This window comes from Mesocricetus auratus, unplaced genomic scaffold (assembly GCF_017639785.1).
Source record: "Mesocricetus auratus isolate SY011 unplaced genomic scaffold, BCM_Maur_2.0 Super-Scaffold_100019, whole genome shotgun sequence".
In the NCBI taxonomy this organism is placed as follows: Eukaryota; Metazoa; Chordata; class Mammalia; order Rodentia; family Cricetidae; genus Mesocricetus; species Mesocricetus auratus.
Window position 1 is genome coordinate 31,470,178 of NW_024429200.1, and position 24,319 is coordinate 31,494,496.

Genomic DNA, 24,319 nt, shown 5'->3' on the forward strand with positions numbered 1-24,319 from the left:
CACGTACCAGAATTCCCACACATGAACACAAGCGCACACACATGCACACCATATACACCCATGTACACAAAGTTTTTTTTTAAAGCAGGAATCAATCATTGCTATTAAAAATCTGCCCTTTTTTCAATGGGTGTTGAATAAAAATGTTAAGTGTTCTATCCATTGAGTGAAGGGAATATTCAAATTAAAACTCAACTTCCACACTTAAGATTTCTCTGACTTCCTTTTCGGTAGTTATTAGAAAGGGAAATTGTCCATTTTTTTCTAGATAGTATCCCAATATTTTGATTTGAAATAGTTGCTTTGGTAAGGAAGAAACAACTAGAAAGAGGGAAACATATAAAAGGGACATTCTAGTAGCCATAAAATTGTTGTGGGAATTTATGCTGCCACTTTGCTATTGGTGACAATATGTGTTGCATATGTGGCATTACTCAAGTTGGGAACCAAATGTCAGAAGATTGTGTTACATTGCTGTATGCATAAGTTGTTCTAAGAAGAAACTTCTAAAAATAATAATAACAATAGCAAAAAAATTAGATAGAGGGTGGAAAAGGTAAACTCAATCAGACTTGGTGAGGAGACTGGAGTAGAACCCACTGTTCCAGACTTAGGTGATGCCACATTTCCCAAGTTGCATTGCCAGCGATGATTTTCATTTCCTTATTATCTTTGAATGACTTTGGTTTTTCACTTTTTTGATGAATAGGGCCAATACCTTCTTGATGTTCCTCCAGTTTACTGAAGAAGGGCACAAAAAATGTCTAAGCCACATTCCTGGGGCCAAGGAGCATAATGAGTCCTGGAAGCTTCTGAGCTTTGGGGGCAGTTGTCAGAAGTTTGACTACACTGTGTTTGTACTGGAGAAAACAAAATAGCAAGGGACTTCTAGTAGCAATTTCTCTACAATGGTTAGGAAGCTCACTGTCTCTCTTCTCTGTCACAGCTGCTGGTGTCCTTTGTCACTAGACCAGCAGCTGTACAGGTGGCTCACTCTGAGAGAACTTAAGCAACATCGTGTGAAACCTTGCTGACTCTTGCCGGAGATATATCCTTTTGATACAACTTTCAGTTGATCTGCCACCAGCTTTTTTACTGTTTTTATTACTTCACACAGATCAATTTTCCGAGCTATTTAAGGCAACAACTGACTGATTTCCTTTTGAAATGCCACTTCCTACGCCTTGTCTCATGTCTATCATGTGAAGGTGAGAAGTGTGGCTGATGTCCCCAGAGAAGTAAGAAAATACATGGTTTTTGCCTGAAGATCTCATGGTTACTTAAAAGGCCCACGGGATTTCTTGAAAATCTGCTTTGTGAGGAGGTGACAATGAAACATAGCATTCATTGGAAATGTTATCTGATGATGGGATAGTTGTTAGGTGTGAGGCTCAAACGATCTTTTGTTTTGTGATGCATATGTGTGGTATATGTATGTGTCCATGTGAGTGTGGCGTATGCACACGTGTACGTGTGTGTGGTGTGCGCTTGTATATGTATGATGTATGGATGTGTTTGGAGGATGGGGGGGTTGTACATGTGAAGAGTGTGCCAGTGCAGGAGTGTAAAGTCCAGAAGACAGTGTTGGATGTCCTGCTCTGTCACTCTCCATATTAGTCTTCTGAGTCAGGATTTCTCACTGAAGCTAGAGTTAGACTGGCAGCCAACAAGCCCCATCAACCCTCCTGTCTCTACTTCCAAAAGTGTTGGGATTACATGGCTGGCTTTTTACATGGGTGCTGGGGGTTTGAACTCAGATCCCCATGCTAGTGCAATTACTTTGATCCATTGAGACATCTCCCCAGCCTCTGTTCTGACATTCGGTAAGGTTAGTATGACAGTAGGAACAGCTACAAAACCTGAACTGTTTTTCTTCTTTTCTTGCATGGACATGTATGTACACATTCACATGTGTGGAGATAAAGGGTCCTTGTTGGATGCCTTCCAGTATTTTCCTTTTTAGTTTTTGAGGCAAGGTCTCCCTCTAAACCTGGAGCTCACCGATTGGCTAGACTTGCTGGCTAGTGAGCCCTAGGAATCACCCTGCATCCACTGCTCCAGCACTGATAATATAGGCATGTGCTGCTTCAGAGGGATGGAATTCAGATCCACACACTCTTTACTCACTGAGCCATCTCCCCAGGCTTCTTTTTATTTTCTCTGAAAACCTTATTTCCAGTTCATTTATTTTTTTACCAAGAGATGATTGTAGATTCACATGTAGTCCTAAAATGACGATGATGATGACGACGACGATGATGATGATGATGATAATGACGATGATGATGTAGAGCCATGCAGTCTGTTCTTAACCCAACCTCCCCCAGCTGGCAGCCTCCTGATGCACTTACAGTGTCACAGGCAAGATGTTGTCATTGGCAGTGCGGATGCAACCGTTCTGTCATCAGCAACTCTTGCTGCAGTTTATAATGAGTGAACTTTCTTACCTCTATCCTTACTGGTTCTTGAGACTCTCTGCTAACCACTACTCCCCTGCTCCCCACTCCAGTGACTTTGAAATATGTGCCCGTGGAGGGTAGGTGGTGAAGTGTGTGTGATGCACTCAGCACCAAGCCCGACACCTGCTAAGTGATCCTGAAACAGAGGTTGCTCTTGTTATAATAAGGGAATTGATAATGTTAAAATGCCACCCTATAAAGGTTAATGATAGCACCTGCAATGTGTCTCAAAAGGTTAATGTTCTTGCAGCCTAAGCCTGACAATCTGGGTTTCATTCCTAGAACCTATGAAAAGGTAGAAAGAGAAAAGCAATTCTACACAGTTATTTTCTGACCTCCACACATATACTGTGCATATACCCAGAAAATATATACATGCATAAAAAATAAATTAATTAATAAAAAAGTTAATTTTAAATATTATAACAACATAGCTGTTGCCAAACTGCTATGGATTTCAGAAGTAGCCCATACAGAAGTCTATCATTTGTAGAGTGAAAAGATACATTTTGCCACAATAAATGTTGACTTACTGAGTCCCCAAATTAGAAAATGGAACAGCTGCAATGACATCCTTTCTTGTATAGACATCTCAGAACGCCAACTACTATAAAACTGTAACCACAACCCAAGTTCATATCCAGTCATTTAAGAAGGCCACAGACTTGAAGGCAAGTTTTTTAGATATGGAAAATTCAGAAATCCAGCAGTCCAAAGATAGTGGCTACCACTAGCAAAAATCCGTTTTGCTTAGGACCTAGAGTGCAAAGCTCACATAGGAATTTTAGAGAATGTCTAAGAGGTGGGTACCACAATAGTTACACATTTGAGTCATCTGCTTTTCTAGTGTACAAACAGCTATGTCCTGGTTTGGGGTGGTCACTAGTTGTCCTGACTTCTTTAAATGTTAAGAAAAGTTAGTTATTAGAAGGTCTTATGCCATCTGGGTGTAGTGGTGCACATTTTTAATCCCAGCACTCAGGAGGCAGACGTAGGTAGATTTCTGTGAGTTTGAGGCCAGCCTGGTCTACATAGTGAATTCCAGGACAGTCAGAGCTACAAAATGAGATCCTGTCTTGAAAAAAAAAAGCTCAATCCTTTGTAGTTCTTCTCAAGCATAGGTAAAACTGCACTTAGTCATTTAAAAGGTATCTTTTATTGGAGAACAGGGGAAGCATTGGTCCCCTGGTGAGGTAGAGAGGCAACTGACCCTAGAAAAGATAGTGAAATGCAGCTTTTCATAGAATGGCTGCAATCTGCAAGGTGACTTTAGTTAGTGGTGACACCTCCAATGATGTCCCCTCCAGCACCTTCAGTCAGTGGGAGACCAACAATAAATATCACAATGCTCAACTCTGTCACCTCCAATGTCAGTAGACGTGATTTAAAACCAGCTAAAAGCAAACAGAGCTGGAGAACTTATTTAGGTTTTCCCTTGTCACAGTTATAGTTATAGTTAGAAAAATCATCTTAACAGACGACTCTCTGCCTTGTTTCCTAGATGGGAGAGGAGGGCCCTCATAGATGTTAGGGGCAGAGCCAGAACTCAACTAAGACTATATATTACCTAAACCTTCTGTTACAAAATTTCCAAAAATCAGAAGTAGAAAGACTAGAATAACAAACTGCTACATGGTCATCTTCAAGTAATAGTCATCTCATTTTCTTTAAAAAACAAATTTGAATCTGAGTCTGATTACCATTTATATGCTCCATAATGTCAGCATCTCAGAGAGCAAACCCCAGGCAAAGAGAAAAACAGAAATCAAAAGAAATGTAAAGTATGAGAAACAAAGGCAGATTGCCAATCAATGCCCAAAGTGTAGACAATTTGCTCAGATTTTTTTGCTTTTTCTTTTTCAGAACAGTAGTCTGGAAAACACAGACTTATTCTGAAGGGACACTGTTCCTTTAAGTTGCTTACTGATCCCACCCAGATCTTGCATTTGGCTAACTGCCTAACCACTCAAGTAAACAAGAATAAGGAGAGGGCAAAAAAAAGTTCTAAAGCAAAGACAATTATTTCCCAGAGAGCAGAATAATATCAAATAGTCAAGTGCATCCCTAATCACAGTCCTTGCTGTGAGCATCTACTGCACTGGTCTCTGTGGACGTCTACTGCACTGGTCTATCTTTTCTGTTTGACAATCTGTCTAAGGTAAGACACAGTTGCTTGTTCTTCATTCCTTAACTCTGGACCTTCCAGGAGCCCTGCGAGGATAAATGGGCAATATTCGGGTCATGGGAAGGAAACTTATTTAAAACTTTGCCCTCTGCTGTCTTCGCAACCAATTGTTAGGTAAACATGAATAACTGCTAAACTAAACTAAAACTTGTTTTAAAGGTATTTAATTCTTTGTTTTGCAAATTTTATTCTAAACTTACAGTCTACTAAATTGTACTTCAATGATGTTAACATCACTGGGAAACTTTTTAAAGATTTGAAGTGGATTTCTATAATTCAGAATTAATTATAGAATATTTTTATCATTTGACTAGTTTAGAAATTTGAATAAAGAATATCTGATCATTTTGTCTTCATGTAGAAACTAATAAAATGCAAAAACTAAGAAAAATTCATAAAATCTACAGAAAAACTTTTTATTCCCAAAAAATTACAACATACAAAGTCCCTTGAATGCATTGACCTGAAATAAGTTTTAGGAAGAATTTCAAGATACAGTATTTGCTAATCGATCTGTATTCATAAAATTTAGCCTATGTTAACATAGAGGCTTACATTTCTTTCATTTATCTAGCTCATCTTCCATCCCTTTAATCCATTAGTGCATCACCCGCAAAATAAAAACAATTAAAAACATGAGCAATAGAATATGCTGTAAGTGATTCGGAGTGGGTGGGCTCTCAAAAAGTCAAGCTAACAAAGGCAAAGGATTCAGGAAGGTAATACATTGGAAAAGCTAGAGAAAGAAAAATGGAAGGGCAGGAGAGCGCCCTGGGAAGCACAGAGTTCTGCTTCAGGGGGCGAGCCAAGACCCTCAGGAGAAGTCAGACACACAGATATTATGATTGTTGCAGGGACTGAGCTGTATCCATGACTGTCATCCATTCAAGGGTTGAGCTATAAATTCAGAACTCTAAGCCAAGAAAACTACGTGTTCAGATTGCTTCGTTTCGTTTGACGCCAGTAGTCCTGAAGTCCTCACATCCCGTCCCCTTAGGGTCTCACTTCCAGACCTTCTAGGATGTTCCTCATGGTGTGGACTCTGAGCAAAGAGAAAACACCTGTGTAGCACTATGATTTCTTTTCCGCCCTGAAAATGCAGAAGCAGCTGTGTGTGTACGTGAGCTCATCTTTACACTAACCTTCGGAATTAAAGTTGTGGTTCTTTCATGTTCTCCTTGGTTCGAACAGAGATGCCGATTGCATGTTCTGTTTCCTTAGTACAGTTCTAGTGGGTTTTTGTTTGTTTGTTTTTGCTGTCTTCTTTTCTTACTATAACTGATCTGAAGCTTGGTTGACATTTTGCCAAGTGTACGTGGTACATGGGCCAGCACAGGTGCTTGTTTGCACAGAAGCGGTGTTCTCTTAGTAAACGTCCTGCTGCATGCCATTTGAGGAAGAGACTGTGGCCTGAAGCCAGCGATTGCTTTATCGCCAACCTAACAATCTTGCTTCTTGGGGTGGGGGGAGTAGTGGTTCATCCATCTGGCATGGATAAAAGAAATCAGTCTCCCAACTCACTCATCATGGCCTTTGCGTGTATTTCCACCCTCTACTGAGCATCTGGAAAATCATGGTCATGAATTTCCAGTTCACATTCTCTGGAGGCAAGGTGCCAAAGGAGGAAACTGTGATTCCTTTTCCAGACCTCCTGGAGTTAATGCAGCTAGCTGAAGGAGGCAAGCACGGAAAACCATGCAGATTGTTAGATCTAAATAAATGTTGTGTTCCCATTTCCTTGGGCATCCTGAGCTAGCAACGTGTCAGTCTCCTTTTGTCAAGGAATCCTGGGTGTTTAAACATCACTTTGTGTACAGCCATGGATATGAGACTGATACTGAGAATTTTAATACTGAATTATAGTTTTCATTGCTTAGCTACCTGGAAAAAGTAGTTTCACAGGGTGGTTTGAAGGGTAGGCCTTCTGACTTCAAGTGTTTTCCTGTGCATTATTTGGAAGTTGCTTTTAAGCAAATCTGTTGGTTTTTGTTCTCATGATCTTTAGATTCATTAGCTGGGCAGTCCCACTTTGGAACCTGATGAGGACAAACTTTCCAAAGCAAGAGTAGAAAAGAGAAAGGAGTTATGGAGAAGCTGAGGAAGAATTTAATTCTGATGTGAGTTTTGAACTCATTGATGAGTTTTGAACTCATTCTCAGTAAGGCTAAAAAGGTCGTGGCTCTGTATGATTCAAAGAAGAGACAGATTTTCTAAGAATCGGTTGTAAGGAAAATGAGTGGAAGAATCATTTAGTCATCTGAATTCATGCTGAAAACCTGAAAATGACAAGGCAGGTGCTGTGATGGAACCACAGTCCCCAAATAGTGTGGGACTGAGACATTGATAGATGGCTTTCCTTTTCCATGCTCTCCATTAATATAATGAGAAATAATTGATGCTTATATAGCTATTAAATCTAAATGAATATTTAGATAGAAATATTTGATCATGGTACCATGACTTTCTTAGGTTACAAGTTTTAAAATTTCAGTGTATTTTATTCGAAATGTGAAGGGTGTGTGTGTGTGTGTGTGTGTGTGTGTGTGTGTGTGTGTGTGTTTGAGTGAGCCAGCAGAGGACAGCTTGCTGAAGTTAATTCTTTCCTTACACTACATGGATCTTGGAGACAAACTCAGGTCGTCTTGCTTGGTGCCAAGTGCCTTAACTCACTGAACCATGTTGTTGGCCCATATGCCAGTTTTTAGCTCTACAAACTCAAAATTATTTATTTATTTATTTATTTATTTATTTATTTATTTATCCCCCCTCCCTTTCTCTTATGACTTCCAGTTTATCAGGGTTTTTTTGGGGGGGGTCCTGAGTATGAGACTGAGTGGGTCTCTGTTTCCTGTGCCTTCTCTTGGGCTCTTTTCATGTCTCTTTCTTTCTTTGTTCTGACCAATTCCAATGTGTTAGTTTTGTTTCATCATATCATATCATATCATAGTCCCTTAGAAGCCTGTTTTTTTCTAATAAAAGTCAGAAAGGGGATCAATCTGGATGGGAGGGGAGTGCAGAAAGAAGAGAAAGAGTAGGGGCGGGGGGGAGAACGACCATAATCAGGCTATGAGAAAAAAATCTATTTTCAATAAAAGGAAACATTACCTTTTATGGAAGTATTTATAACTGGATTTTCCGTTTCAAGGTCTTATCAGGCAGATGAATTTTCACCATCTACCACAATGAGGAAAAGAGACGCTGCCTTCTGTCTTCTGCTTTTGCCAGCTTTTATGACTCAATCAGTGTATGGACAAAGAAAGAAAGGACCAAAACCAAACACACTGGCAAGGAAAAATGACGTCCGGGGTAAGAAATAGAGTGTTTTTAAAATGTTTTAGTTTTAGTCTGTGAAAGCACTAATAATATGTATATATATATGTGATGTTCTACTTGATGCAATTATATCATGATAGTAATAAGCCCTACATATTTGGATCACCTCAGAGATTTTAGAGCACTGTGCTCTAAATATAGATATATTATATTTAGATATCTATATATAAATATAGATAAACAGATTCAGAGATCTTAAATGGCACATTCAAGGCCATAAGCAAATAAGGTATTAAGAAACCAATCTAGGATTCACATTCAACTTTATTTTCAAATTAAGTTTGTTTTCCTGTTGTTATTCCTACAGTGTATGTAGACATTTTCTCATTTGATTTCAAGGTCCTAATACGACATAACCCAAATATTAAACAGAACATTTTTTATTTACCTTTAGACTCCTTTGTTTAGAGTTTGTTTAATTGTAAAAATATATTGCACTTTCTTTTTTTGTGCTTTAAGTGGGTTTACAAGTGAGAACATATGATACTTTTATTTGTTTGGTCTTGCTTTTCATTTTATGAGAGAAAAATATTTTGTAGACTTAGAAGGATATTTAGTTTTGTACAAATTAATCTTTGTCTTGAAGGCAATCTGTCATCTTTCAAGGTGTCTCTCACAGTTACTTCTCTCAGCAATAACACAAACAGCACATCATCTTGGGGTTTTGATTATGTGATGTTACATGTGAGGAGGGACAATTGTGACACACAACCTTTGTGCTCTCTTTCAGATGTCATTTGCTTCATAGATGTTGCCTTTATCTTGGACAGTTCTGAAAGCTCTAAAATTGTCCTCTTTGATAATCAAAAAAATTTTGTGGACAACTTGAGTGAGAGGATTTTCCAGTTGACTCCTGGCCGTTCGCTGAAATATGACATCAAGCTGGCAGCCCTTCAGTTTAGCAGCTCTGTTCAGATTGATCCACCCTTTTCTTCTTGGAAGGACCTACGGACATTTAAGCAGCGGGTCAAGTCTTTGAATTTAATTGGGCAAGGTACCTTCTCTTATTATGCCATCTCCAATGCCACAAGGCTACTTAAGAGAGAAGGGCGTAAAGATGGTGTGAAAGTGGCTTTGCTGATGACTGATGGCATTGATCATCCCAAGAGTCCAGATGTCCAAAGTATTTCTGAAGATGCTAGAACTTCAGGAATATCATTTATCACCGTGGGACTTTCCACTGTGGTCAATGAAGCCAAACTTCGCTTGATATCTGGGGACTCATCCAGTGAACCTGTTCTACTATTGAGTGATCCAACCCTTGTAGACAAAATCCAGGAACGCCTGGTAGGTACCTAGAAGGTTAAATTGTATATCGTATTTTAATATCTTAGATGTAAGCTATTTAAGAATAGATACAAAATTTTGACAAAGTAAGATTCTCATTGGGCACAGGACAAGAATCTTTCTGGATCCTCTTTTCACTATCCTGAGGATTTACTGGGAATGTGTTTGTTCCCTGAGGTTGCATCCCTAACTTTGTCAATGTCGAGGTTTTTGGAAAGATTGCTTTTAAAGCATACACCATACTCTTCTGTTTATTCATCCTAAGATCATGCACATTGTTGACTTCTATTCATTTTGTTATCAGTTTGTAGTCTGTTTAATTTGTTCTCACTTTATCCTTTCTCATTTCCCACTTGCAGAATTACCTTTGACTATCTTACCCATTTCCATGTTATACTCCTTAAACATATTTAATTTTTTTCTCCTTTTATGTCTTATATGTTACAAGTCTGCCTATATTACTTTTCCTATTGCCTGAGAAAGCAACCTAGGGAAGGAAGAAATTATTTTGGATCAAGAATTGAGGTGATAATCTATCACGGTGTGAAAGTATGGTGACAGAAGCATGAAGTGTCTGGTCACATAGTGTCCGTAATCAGAAAACATAAAAAGATGAATGCTTCCATTAGCTCAGAGTCTGTTTTCTTCAGGTCAGGACTCCAACCCATGGAATGCTGCTGTCCAATTTTAGGGTGGGTCTTCCTGCTTTAGTCAACCTAATCTAGAAACTCCTTCATAGATAAGCCCAGAGGTGTGTCTCCTAGGCAATTCTAGGTCCTGTCAAGTTAACAATCAACATTAACTATCTCATGATCTGCTTTAAATCACCTGTAGTCAATTGATGATTTTTACATCAGAGCAGGGAATTCCTTCTCTTTGTATTATTGGCTACAACAGTGATTTTCTGTGTTGACTACCATCAATCTGTAAGAGCTTTCCCTTGCTGCTTTGGGAAACAAGGCAAAACAATCAAAATGAAATCTCTCTTTACAACGTTTCTCAATGAGAAAACTCCCAGATAGAAGTTGGCTGATTTGTTAAGTGTTTAATATTGATTTTCTAAAAAATACTGATTAAAAGTTTTTCCTAAGTAGGTTGCATTTATGTATTAAGAACACACACATACAACAACAACTAAAGAAAAAGTGGGCAGCCATGAGTCTGTGAGAGAGTAAAGCTGAGATGGGGTGAGGAATATACAGGAAGTACTGGAGAGAAGAAAAGGAAAGGGTAAAATGATGTGGCTATATATTTAATGTTAAAAGCTTAATTTTTTTCTTGAGAAGGCAGCAAGGTGGAAATGTCCTTTAGGTACTTATCATTTCTCATGAATATTTTCTAAACATTGCAAAGAAAATTGAAACTTATTCCAGAGGTTTTCTTTGATCTTTTTGTCCTCTCATCGTCTTTTCTCAAGATTTAACTTTTAATCACAGTTGAAAGCAAAAACAGGAAACATGTTTTTCTTAGTAAATAGTATGTGTGGAGTGCTGTCTAGCTCTCCATGTTTTTGCCACTGCTCTATGTTTTTATATAATCTTTTAGAGATTTATTTTATTTTATATGTAGTAGCGTTTTTCCTGTATGTATGTATACAAACCACAGGTCCTTGAAGGTCAGCAGAGAGCACTGGATCCTCTAAACCTGGAGTTAGAGATAGTGGTGAACGACTTTGTGGGTACTGGGAGCCAACCTTGGGACCTTTGCAAGAACAAATGCTATTTACTGTTGAATGATCTCATTATCCTCTCTATGGTTTATTTTTGTTTATTCTATCACAATCTAATGATGTAGGTTAATCACAAATGTAAGATGATTATTATCACACCCATTTTATTGCAAAAGAGCTGAAAATTTAAGGCTCACCAAGATTGCACTGCATGGATGCTTAGCCCTGAAAAAGCATATTTAAAGAGAAAATCACAATGAATTTTGAAAATTTGCTCAGTCAGAACTGCCCCAAGAATACCAACATCACTCTTCCAAAGTTTCTATTGTTTCTTGCATCTTTTCCCTGGGGATTGAGCCTGTTTAGATAGGAGTCAGAGACTGAGCCCAGCCTGTGGTTCCCAGGTGAGTCTGGTTGAAAGGAGATCCGTCAAAGAAAAGGAAAACTTGTCACTGTGTGAGGACAATACCTAGCCCTGCCTGTGCCCCTAGTTCATGGAGTCCTCACCACTCAGCTGAAAGCAAGATGTTCCGTTATGTATAGAGGAGACTCCTGGGAGACTCCCTCTCTTCATCTCTATTGTGAGAAGAGCTCATTTCATACTTGTTTGGCCAGATGTTCCCGCTCAGGTTGTTGCCACCCCCTCTAGACACACTCTTGGTGAGATCCCTGCCCAATGGAGGACAGGAGCTCTTGGCAGTGAACTGGAGCTGGGACTGTTTGTTTCTGGGGTAACAGAAAATGACCATCGAGACTTCCTCAGCATCCTGTGACTTCATCTTGTTTGTTCAGGTGTTAGTTCTGTGAATAAACGTCCCCTGACAAAGGGATAGGGCTTCCAGACCACACCCCAGGTCCAAAGTTCTTATTCAGCTTTGAAAAGAATGACACACCAACATTCAGTATTCGCATTGCCTCTCCCCATAAAGCAAGGCCTGATTTTTCACCAAACCATTGGTGAATTCCTCATTTAGTCTATGATGATGAATGATATTTATTACATCATTAGTTGATATTTTGACTTTTTATTTTGAAATTCTTATGTGGTTAGGCTTTTAAAATAATTTGCCATAATGCATTACTTAAGCGCACAATTCCGTGAGGTTTGACAAGTAAACATACTGTACAATCACAAACACAATTAGAATACAGAAATTTCCATCACTTATAATGCCTATGCAAACTTCTTTGTGATCCCTCTCTGTCTCTCTCCCTTACTGCAGAGCTACTAATCTGACTAGAGGTTCATTTCTGTTTCATAGTTTATATTATTTTTCTCCTAAATTAAATTTCAAAGACTTCAGTTGTTGTTGTTGTTGTCATGGAAATTGTTGGCCTTTGATCCCATCTCATTTGTATGATATTAATAACTTTGTCAACTCTTCATATTTCCTCCCTCACTCTTTATAGCATTTGGCCTTGTATTCATTCCCAAAATTAGCCATTCCCTTCCAGCCTTCTATTTTGACCACTATCCCATTATACAAATCTGAACCCGCTGATGGAATGTCCTTTTATTTTAGTGAGGACATTTCTCCATTTATTCTTGTCATTGATGCTCAAGTTTCAATAGAACTTACAAGGTGTAACTCAGACTGAAATTTGTAGATGTCCTTTTGAAGATGCCCACACCCTGACTGTGGCCCTCTGTCCTTTCCCAGTCATTCTCAAAGCCATCCTCATCGAGGATGGAAACCCTACTTCCCAGTGTGCCCAGCTCTGTCCACTGGACCCTTGTGTCTACCCTTTGAATATCCGTCCTCACTGCTGCCCTTGTCTTATTGCCTACAGCAGTCTTTATGACTCTTTCCCCCACAAACTTTGACATATAGAGCAGCATGCCATTGGGGTGTTAGTTGGTGTCTTGCATTCCTTTCTTCTGAATCATCCAGAAGCCCCACCTATTCCAAGAAGCTGTTACTGACTCCCACTCTCATCATTTAAGACTGCCTACCCTGCTATTGGCGTGTTGTCCTCAGTGGAGGTTTCCGACCGTTAGTGCCCTTAGGGATGGAGCTTTGTGCTTTGTTCGAAACAATCTTATCTATTATGAGTTTTGGGTCTAGTTCTATTTCTACAAAAATACAAATTCCAGAAAATGTAAAAACAAACGAACTACAAAAATGGTTATGTTGTTTAAGTGCTAAAGGGAAATACAGTGAAGCAAAATTGAATTTTCAAAGGGAAAGCTGTAAAAAGGTACAAATATGACAAAAGCATGAATTCTAAAACCACTAATGAAAGGAGGCAAATGTGGCTCATGGCTGTAATCCTAGTTCTTGGGATGCTAACACAGGGTTGTCATCACTTGAGGTCACTCTGGACCACACAATGAACCCTAGCCATCTTGAGCTACATAGGAAGACCCTTTCAAGTAAAAAGCCCACAAAAATGATAGATATGAGCCAGGCGATGGTGGTGCCCACCTTTAAACCCAGCACTCAGGAGGCAGAAGCAGGTGGATCCCTGTGAGTTCAAGGCCAGCCTTGTTTACAGAGTGAGTTCTAGGACAGCTAGGTTTTTCGGGTACACTGAGAAACATGCATTATTATTTCTACACCAAATCATACTTATGATAATATTTTTATCATGGTATATGTATTATTTTTGTCACTTAATTCCTCCTAGGTAACAAGTTATAAATGTAGTTTTCTATAAATAATGTATATTGTTATGAACTATTCAAAAGTTTCACAAAATATTATTTTTAACACTGTTAAGATGTAAAAGATGCATCTCTTTTCCTTATATTGGGATTTTATAAGTAAAATACCACATTTGGGCCTCTTAAAAGTTTGAGTGAAAATCCCTTTCTCCTAGTAATCACAATAATGGGATTGTGGCTTCCTATGTTTCAGATCATCTTGAAAAATGCCACCAGGCTTTATAATGTTCTGGTTTTGAGTTTTAATACAATTTTATAAGACCTGCTAATAATTTCACAAAAAGATGATTCCCAAATCAGTGTTTTAGTGCCAAAAAACCCCCAAATGCACATATTTATAGATCTGGGGACAAGAAAATATCTAATTATGTATTTGCTTAAGTCTTTGTAAGCAAAAGTGAAAAGTTTCTCATTACAGTCAATTAAGCTTGGAGCTAAATTGTGGATATAATTAGAACTGATCAAAGAAACAAAATCAATAATAGAACGTATCAGAGTGACAAAAGCTAAAGCATGGGGTGCAGCAGGATAAAGTTCCTAGGAAACAGAGTAATTGTGAATGTTAGTGCCCCTCATGTTTCCTGTTATATGGCTGAGAGAACTCCTGGGGTGATAGGCTGGCTGGCTTTATTGTTTTTACAAGGATAAAAAGACTGAATTGCTATTCTTGGAAATTGCATCTCCCATAGAGAATTATTAAGACGAATAAGAAGACTGGAAGCAGTACTATTAATCGAGTTGATGTTTCATTCTTTATTTTTCCCTTCTAGGATGTCTTATTTGAAAGGAAGGTAAGCACCACACGCTTTATTATTGTGAATTACTCTAAGAACATGGATTTGCCATCCAATGTTGTGGTTCACATCAGTTGTGACTAAGTAAAAATGTCTAATTCTTTTTAAGATCAGTTACTTTGGGATAACTACATGGTCTTATTTTTTATGCCTCTGTATTTCAACTGTAGGTTAGTGGGATTTGAGAGACTGTTTTAGAGATCAGTGCTACCAATTGACAAAATCTCTCTTTACTTTGTCATGGATTCTTTTATTCTAAGAATGGATCAGACACTAGCTGCTTGCGGGAAGTCCTCTGATTTGGAAGGTACGCCTGCTATTGGCCAGCATCCATGTAGTGCTCAGTTCCCTGATCTTTGCTGGCTGGACTTGAAGATCCTTCACTTGTCTATTTTGAGGAGAACTGAGCCAGATGAGAACAACCAATCAGAGCACATTGTAAAGGAAGCTAGCTAGTAACCATCCATTGGAAGGCACATAGTATACAGGATACAGTCTTTTTAAAAGTGGTTATGAATATGCCAAAGATTCCTGAGCTACACTCTGCACCATGAAAAGCACAGGTGACATGGCAGCATCTGTTAAGTGTGGTCTGTAACTTTTGAAGACATGCAGAGAAAACAATCACTCTGCCATGTTTGAGCCTGTTAGACAGCTATCATAAGACTCATTCTGTTTTCAGAGATGCTAAAATAAAAACAAATGTGCATCTTGGAATTGATAAAATATGTTTCAAATCATGTTTTCTTTTGCTGAGTAGGGAGAAATTAATGCTTACATATGAATGAGCTGTGATGTATTGTATAGAAGGGAATGAAGTAGAAATTCCGAAATTCCACAGAAAATGCTTATTTTTCTGTTTTAACCCGTTTCTTTCTATAAATGCATTGATAAATATGTGATAGAACATTTGTTTTATTTAACCATGGTGGAAGTTAATAGTACTTCAATAGCTGACACATCCTGAGTTTGCCTTGAATAATTTAACAGAGAATGTTTCCTCAAGGGAGTTTCAGTTATATAGCAATTAAGATTTGGTATGCTATCACACACTATATTTCACTGTATTAATATTGCGTTTCTTGCTCATTCAGTGTGAACACAAGATCTGTGAATGTGAGAAGGGAGATCCAGGAGACCCAGGACCTCCCGTGAGTAGATGTTTATGTTGAACTTGTGTTTGATGAAGACAAAGATGAAATTATTTTCACAAAGGGCTTTTCAGTGTCATTTCTTATTTGGTAATTGGAGCCAGAATTTATCAGTAATGAGACAAAAACATAGAAAGAGTTAATAGAAGATATCTGTGATTTAGGTGATGCTTTATCTCAACAGTGATGCAGCAGCAACACCATATAGCCTCGTGGAGAAGAAGCTGATTAGGATGCTTGGGGAATTAGGTAAATTCTGTAAGATGAAAGCAACCACTTAGCAATTCTAAGCAGAGTGGTGGGATTCACCTAATTATTTATCTCTGACTAATAGCGTCAGAAAGTGTCTATACCACTCATTCCCTTATCTATGTGATTGGAAATCTTTTTTTGTTTGTTTTTTTGTTTTTTTCGAGACAGGGTTTCTCTGTATTGTTTTGGAGGCTGTCCTGGAACTTGCTCTGTAAACCAGGCTGCCCTCGAACTCACAGAGATCCTCCTGCCTCTGCCTCCCAAGTGCTGGAATTAAAGGCGTGCGTCACCAATGCCTGGCTTTGTGATTGGAAATCTTGTCCTAAGAGTTTAAAAGATGCAGAATAGGTTTCACAAAGTGAATGGAACACATTTCTGAGCTGGAGCTTGTATTTGAAAATGGCAGCAAAATCACATATGTTTGGGTGAATGTGACTTATTTTACCTAGTTTCTTGGGTCCAGACTGTAGTTTTTTGAATAATCCTACCAATCAAGGCATTGGGATGTGGAAATTTATTTCTCATGAAATACAAAGTTAGATCTATTACATGGTAATATGCCAATCAATAGATGCTGTGTTAACTAAAGTGAAGGTTTAACCTCACTCTCCTCTAAAGCTGTTGTTTAACTCGTTACATCAAGAGATTCTGTGAAGAATGGATAAGAAAACTCACTATCGGGAGCTAATTGACAAGTCCTATCACTCAGTACTGTCTTAACTTCATAGAAGTAAATGGTTCATTTCATGTTTATTTTGTGCCCTCAAAACCAGTTGTCAGGAAAGGAAGGTTTTTGGTGGTGTTTGGTACAGAATGGAAGAGTTCCCTTTTCCTATATCTGGATCTAATCCCCTAGATCAGAACCTCTTTGATATCAGGCAAGCAAGCTGACTCAGTAGTGGTCCACAGCAGCCCAGGCCTGAAACCACCCACCCCATGTCTATCCACTCAGTCTTTAAAACCTTTTTTGAGTTTAATTTTGTTTGGGAAGATGGATGAGAAGTAATTGAGGAAGAATTCACTTGGGAAGACAGACATTATCCTCTTTTGAGCACTTGGTAACTTTGCAGTGTTCCTAGAATTGAGTATCTGCTTGCCTGGTTAATGTTGCAAAGTTTTCGATGCAATTGATCAGAATATTAATAGAATACTTAATAAAAATAAGCTTTTCTCCATTTACTTTCAGGGTACCCATGGGAACCCTGGTATCAAGGGTGAGCGTGGACCCAAAGGAAATCCGGTAGGTGAATAAAGAGTTTTCTTTTAAGCTAATACATCTTTCATACTTATTTAGAGAGTATCTTGCCAGGGTTTTTTTCTGTCAAGTTTACATAACCTAGAGTTATTTGGGAAGTAAATCCTCAATTGAAAAAAAATTGCCTCCATCAGCTTGCCTATAGACAAGTGTGTGTTGCATTTTCTTGATCCATGATTGAAGTGAGTGGGCCGGTCCCATGGCAGTTACCACCCCTGGGCAGTAATCTGAGCAATCTGTGAGAAGCAGGCCAGTAAACAGCTTTCCTCCATGGCCTCTGCTTCAATTCCTGCCTCCATGTCCCTGCCTGGACTTCCTGCCTGGACTTCCTTCAGGGATCAAGTCTGACTAGAGAACTGTAAATTGAAATAAATCCTTTCCTCCACAAATTGATTTATGTCTTAGAGTTTTTTATTACAGCAATAGAAACTAGAACAGAGATTAAATCAGTCTTGATTAACCAGGAACTCACTAGATAGTCCAGACTCAGAGTCCTGAGTGCTGGGATTAGAGGCATGAGCCACCACATTCGACTAACTGCGTCAATTTCTGTAGTATGTGGAAAGTTTACACAGCTGATAAATAAATATCAGGCTTCTATTAATTAAAGAGGCAAATGATGCAAACTATTTAAAAGGAAATAATAGAGGAGGAAATGAACATTTTCATTATGTAAGTAAAAGGAGCTTGCCTAAGCAAAGAATCCTCTTTAATAATAATTACGTTTTTGGAAAGTTTGGATCCCACAGGACTGTTTTTAAAGAAACAATTTTCCAGTTCGTGCAGTCTTTGTTTTAGGCCTTTTAAGCTTCAAGAAATGTTTCTTTTCTTTTTTCTTTCTTTCTTTCTTCCATTTTTTCTTTACAGTAGTGGAAGCTGCAAATTTAAGTAATAATAACTAGAGATAGTGGTGGGTAAGACCTTTGCTCTCTGCTGCAAGGACAACTTGGCACTCACATTTTGGGAAGAAATTAGGCAATACATAAGAGGCCCTGAAGTACTCAAACTTTAAATCCCATTTCTAGGAGTGTTATCAAGAAGATAACACACATAACATTATATACATGATAGTACTCTTGGCACTGGCCTGCTTGCCCATTAAAGGGAGTGTGTAACATTCTTCGGGCACGCTACGAAACTGTCTTATGTTTACTTATTCTACCAGGTCCCAACTGATGTCATCACACCTTCTTTTATTGTATTTTATATTCACATTTTGTTGTAATCAATATTCACATTACATTAGTTTGGTTTGTAGTTTTGTGCCCCACACTGTATTTTCCTAAGGCTTGATGAAATCAGGCAATCTCTCTTGAGGAACATTTTAGAAAATATTCAAAGCTCTTTGGAGAAAAGCCAGAGTGTCTTGTTCCAGAAAAACTCAATGCTGTGTTTGAAAAAACACCATGCTGTAAACTGGAATGTGGGGGAAGCTGTGAAAGTCTATCTATGTTATGCGCCCTGAACATCTGGCTTTACTCCAAAAGGCCAAACCTTATCTGAACTGCTATTTTCCTCTTAGATTGCATGGTGAAAATGTCAATGGTCAAAACTTAAGATTCTTCTCTAATTGGGTTAACCCATTATCTTGGAATAGCACATTTTATTGGGCAATCGATCATTTGCCGAAGGATTTTAACTGAGTTTGTTGTTCATTGCAGGGTGATGCTCAGAAAGGAGAAACTGGAGAAAGAGGTCCCGGGGTATGTGCAAAATTAGAATGCTTTTCTGACAGATGATCCTGGGATTCTGTGATTGACAGGCTTGACCCTGCAATGTAATTATAAAATAGATTCCTACTTACCTATGTTCTTGAGGGTTCAGGCAGGCAACCAGACAGATGTGATCTCAGTGGCAAACTATGGAGAGAAAACACTCTAATTAACAGAGTGATGATGGGACCTATGATACGCCATAATGCCCAGATTAAACTATTTATGAAAGACTCAAATGACAAAAACACTTACTCTACTTGTTCTGGGTATTTTCTTTCTTTAATGATAAAAAAGCTAGAATTTTAAAAGTGTAAGAATCATATTGTCTAAACTATGCCCTTGTCAATTTGGTTCTGTTGACAAAAATAACTATTGTTCTGTTTTGTTTCTTGAGATTGCTTGGGAAATACTTACGGTATATTAAAACATGTTAATTATATCTTCTAGGGCATTCAGTAAGGATAGCAAAGAGCAACACTTACAGTGATAAGCAGGGTTTGTGTTGTGTTGCCTCTTTTTGCTTATCCCCTTGGTGGTGGTAAGCAGTCAGTCACAGAATCAGAAGCAGAGTTTTAAGGAGCTGGTCTCTTAGAGTTCCTAATTACCCATATGGAAACATCTGACAGAAAGCTCGATGCTGTTGACAGGAGTTTGTTGAGAACTTCTGCTGCCTGTTCCGGGAGCATGTCTTAGTTGTCTTCTAGACTCCTGGTACTGGATTTCTCTAGATAATTGGAAGCTTCTCAAACTTGAGGTGAGGTGAATAACTCCAGGCCCGTGAATGTGTAAAGGAAGCTGGGAGTGGAGACAAAGAGGAGAGAGAAAATTGAGATCATTATGCGAACTTCACCCTGTTAAAAACTTGAAATGTGGTGGACTAGATACAAATCAGGAGCTTTTTATTCCTAGAAATGAGAAAATCAGAACCAAATTAGGCAGAGAATAGTAATGCAATTTGGGATGTTTTAAATTGGAATATTTTAAAGCCAGTGATTAAGAGGCCCCTAAAAGAGACAAACACACAAATGAATAAACCCCTGAGGAGGTGACCAACTGATAAAGTGACAGGAATTTCAGAAGAAAACAAGAATATACCATGAACAAAGTAATACTCCTTTGTTTATGCAGGGCTTTATTGGCTCCTTCCAAAATCTATTCTTCCTTCTTTAACATATATAGCAAAAATTTTAAATGGTTGTGCATTGCAATGGGTAGAGAATATCCCAAGAATTGTGAAATGAGAAGCCTACATATTCTTGGCATGTTAAATGTGGATGATTTTTGCAGGAAATACCAAATTAATTGAGTAAATGTGATCTTTAATTTTAAGCACCATTTAGAAATTGAACAATTTATGTGAACAAGTATTTCTACAGTGAATTAAATTACACTGCCACTCGGTCTTTGGCTAACTCTACCTTCAGCTTCTATTACTAAATATCCATTAATTCAGAAAGAAGTATTATTTCTTCTCTGAAGTTTCTATTTGAAAATGTTACACATGAGATGAAATAAAAATTTTGTAGGATTCATGTGTAACTACAGAATTACCTCATTACACTGTTGGTTTCTCCAGCCTGTATTAAATATATCTTACAATTCTATTTTCATCCTTGAAAATATAGTTGCAGAGTAATGATGGAAAGGACTTGCTGTTTCTTGGAGATGGCAATTTCCCAGTCCATTTAATACCCAGAATTGAGTCTATTAGAGGGCTTATGGGAATGACACAGTGGAAAGGGCCCCTCAGGATTCCCACGAGTGACTCAAAGGACAGCCGAGGTGCTGGCATCTCACTTAGCGTGAGATAAAAACCAATAACTCAAAGGTCACTGACTCATTAGGGCTGCTAGAGGAACCATTCATTTCCCTGATGTTATATACTCCAAACTCAATGTGAAGGGAGGACCACGATGGATACAGACATTTACGAATATTCTAAAGGGCATCTTCTGAGCTCATTCCAAAGCCAGTCTCTCTAACTGACCCCGAGAACATTTAGCTGCAATAGTTTAATAGTTTTAAAGACATTACACCAGTTTGAAAGCTCTGTTACTGATCATCATGTCCACAATGACTTTCAGTGTACATTCTCTCCTTTGGTTTTGGGCCCAATGGTAACAAATCGGATTTGAAACAGAAAAATCTGGAATTGAGAATAGAATATAACAGGTAAACATAGGTCCATTCTTCTCCTTAGTAATGGCACATTCCCGAGCTCAGGGAGATGTAAAATAGCTTGCACTTAACTTACATGGTTTTCCTTCCAAGACTGGCTGATGAGATTTGTTGCACCTTATATGTGAAAAATATCTAGTGCTTCCTCGAATGCTGTTTTATAATACCTTGAATTACCTTTTGTTTTTTCTTTTAAACTAGGGAATTCCTGGCTACAAGGGTGACAAGGTAAGTTGGCCACAACCAGTTGAGCAGAATTTTAGAAAGAAAAACATAAATACTTATGCACTATTTTTGCCCTCCCTCACGTCCAAGTACACTCTTAAGTCAGTGTAGTCTGATAACGAATTGTAAGATGGCTATGTGTTGTAGAGGTGGAGGCACCCCTAATATTCCAGTGTCCCTCTAACGCTGCAAACATGATTTTTTTCCATTGAAGAATCTGATTTGACAACAACAACAAGAAAAGCAAAATAGGTTTTCAGATGGAAAAATTTTTCCCTGTAAACAAATGCTAACACCTGAATAAGTAGCTGTAGTGTCACTTACGTTCTCTGAGAACCCAGATTCTGACTATCTCCCATGGGAAAGAGAGGGATGAGTCTGGGTAAGCAATAAAGAACTCTTGATCTCAGTGAGCTAAGATCTTGCAGAAGGATTAGGTTTGACATGTAAACAAAAGGTGCAAGTTGGTAGATAATTTCAAGATTATTTGCAAATTACAAACTAGGAAATTAAAGTGCTTTCAAAGGAAATTAAAAAGTTGCACTGGGTGCAGAAGTCTTTGAGATTACACAGTGGTTCACCGATACATCTATCCCATAGTCTATATGAGCAGGTTTTCTGCTTGAACTCAGGACGAGTTCCTATCATCCATTCTATCCTACAGAGCATAGGCCACAGACCTGGGCAATGGGGTTGCAGTTTTAGTGGGTTCCAAGTATCCTTGGCCTCCCCATTTCCTAAGAAGTCAGCAGCTAGCAGTTTATGAATCTTGTGCCATCTTTATATTTGGTAGACAAAAGCCCAGAAGTTCTTGAAAAATGGCTGAAGCCTCCTAGGCCTTACACAAACCTTTCCCATATCAACTGCTTCCTGCGTCTGAAAGGGAATCAAGGTGTGATTGCCTGTAGCAGGAGTTGGAATCATGCAGGAAACACGGTTGTGCTGACTGAACTTCAAGGCTTACAGCTTCTCTTCTTGTAGAAAGAGCAGGCTATAGGAAGTCTGGTGCTCGGACTGCATGGATATTTAAGCAACCTATCTTTGATTTTTGCAAGCCAGATCCTCACGTATCCTAGGTGACCAACATGCTTTGTAGTTGTGGATGGCCTTGAACTTTTGTTCCTCCTTCCTCTACTTTCTATGCTGGAGTTACAAGTGTCTTCTGACACTTCAAGTTCATCTGGTGCTGGGGATGTAACCCAGAACTCCAAGCATAATGGGCCAGAACCCTGTCAATTGAGCTATATCTCTACCCTTTTTATTTTGTATAAGCACATTTTTCAAGTAGGGAGCCATAACATTAGTCTGAGATTTGGATTTGTAACATTCAACTATCTAGAAACATGATATAGGGGATTTTGCTTGTACTCTTTGGATATGGGTCCCACAAACAGTAGGAGAGCTCTACACATAGGCCTATAAGTATAGCTCCAGCATTGATATGCCAAAAAGAGGGAGGGTTAAGACATTCCATGCACCCATCCCACAATGAGGGATGCTCTCTCAGCCTGGACTCTTGTGGGAGGGCCTAGACTCTATCCTGGATGAAATGACAGACTCTGGAGATCTAACATGGTGGGCCTCACCCTTCCTGGGGACCGGAGTGGAGATTGGGTCCGGGACTGGGAGGACCTGGTAGGGAGGGTGGGGAAGAAGGGGAGGAAGAAGGAGCTGGGATTGACATGTGAAACAAGCTGGGGAAGAAGGGGAGGAAGAAGGAGCTGGGATTGACATGTGAAACAAGCTTGTTTCTAACTTAAATTTAAAAAAAAAGCAAAGGAAGAGGGAAAAAAAGACATCCCATGTTTTCTAACTGAGTAGGTCAAGATACTAGAGTGATGATGTCTTCTTTTACATGGAACTGAATTAACACAGGCCTGGGTGATGTATATATTATTGGATACTCAGACGGAATAATGGGTATGACAATGATTTGTAAGCTGTTTTCTGGTACATAAATGTAAAGTGTTATTATAAAAAGGAAAGAGAATGATATTAATAAAATTGATATTTGTGAAAATCTATAAATTCAGTAAATATAAGGTTATCTTACATGTGGCTGAAGAAAATTCATGGATGAGCCTCTCATCTTAATGTAAGTGTGTGTGTGTGTGTGTGTGTGTGTGTGTGTGTAGATTCATTAAACCTCCTGGGGAATTACTAGAAGAGTTCTTTTTCACTTGGAAAATACAGGTTGTCAGAGCAAAGTGACTCTGATCAGTTGACACTCAGACCAAGATTCAAGGTTGACTCAGGAGGGACAGCATTAGGAACTTGAGGCTAAGACAGGGCAAATCTGTTCGAAGTTCCCTGAAGCACATGCTAACAAGAATTATATGATTATGGTCATTCTGTGGGCGTTTTTGAGCAGACAGAAAAAAAACCCAAAACTGCCTTTGCTGAGGCAAATAAAATGGAGACAATATTTTCATTGATAAGAATTCTGCTCAGAAAACAAACACCGTTCCTCAAGACCCTATTGCTAACAAATTTGTCTGGGTACAAATAGAATGTTAATTCTGGCCAAAAGAATTTTGAGTGTATTTATGGTAGTTTTCTGTTTGATATTTTGGTCATTTTGTTCCCATCTAACATTAGGAAATTAATTGTACTCTAATTGAGATTTCAAGAGCGATTTTTCCACTTACATTCTGACATAAATGTTTGACTTGTTCTCAGGGAAAATTCAGTTTTTCCTGGGTCAGTCTGCCTCACAGGCTGTGGTGAGAACAGATCACTTTGGAGCAGAGCACAGCTGGCTGTGAGAGTGCCACTTCCTTCCCTTCTGCCCAGATGCTAGGAGGAGCTGAGCAGTGTCCTTGTGGAGGGTCAGGTGAATGCAAGTGACTCCTGACCCATGGCAGTGTGCCTGGCTGAGCTGTGGGTGACTAATAATGAGGACTCGGAAGTCTAACACAGTCAAGTTCGCAGTCATGGCACTGAAGAGTCTCTGAGCTTGCATTCCCTTCAGATGACTGGGATATGTATGTAAATACCGACAGGCGTATGTTGTGAAGACATGTAGTCCTGGAAAGGCTCAGGAACAAACTTTGTGCCCATAACTGGTGATTGCAAGGCCACTTCCTTACGGCAGTGCTACCCAGTGTGTGGCACATGGCCTGACAGCCAGTTTAGTTGATATCATGCAGTA

The 24,319-nt window shown here is 38.8% G+C and overlaps 1 protein-coding gene across 2 annotated transcripts in view; it reads left to right on the top strand.

Moving 5' to 3' along the window:
- The window catches only part of Col28a1 (collagen type XXVIII alpha 1 chain), a 185,542-nt gene that overhangs the window by 30,453 nt on the left and 130,770 nt on the right, over positions 1–24,319 (top strand). For both annotated transcript variants that reach the window (XM_040728558.1, XM_040728559.1), the window contains 7 exons: positions 7,790–7,950; positions 8,708–9,264; positions 14,369–14,389; positions 15,487–15,543; positions 16,982–17,035; positions 18,712–18,753; positions 21,145–21,171. In XM_040728558.1, coding sequence (XP_040584492.1) covers positions 7,827–7,950; positions 8,708–9,264; positions 14,369–14,389; positions 15,487–15,543; positions 16,982–17,035; positions 18,712–18,753; positions 21,145–21,171 — 882 coding nt within the window. In that variant the 5' untranslated portion in view covers positions 7,790–7,826. The remainder of the gene's footprint in view (positions 1–7,789; positions 7,951–8,707; positions 9,265–14,368; positions 14,390–15,486; positions 15,544–16,981; positions 17,036–18,711; positions 18,754–21,144; positions 21,172–24,319) is intronic.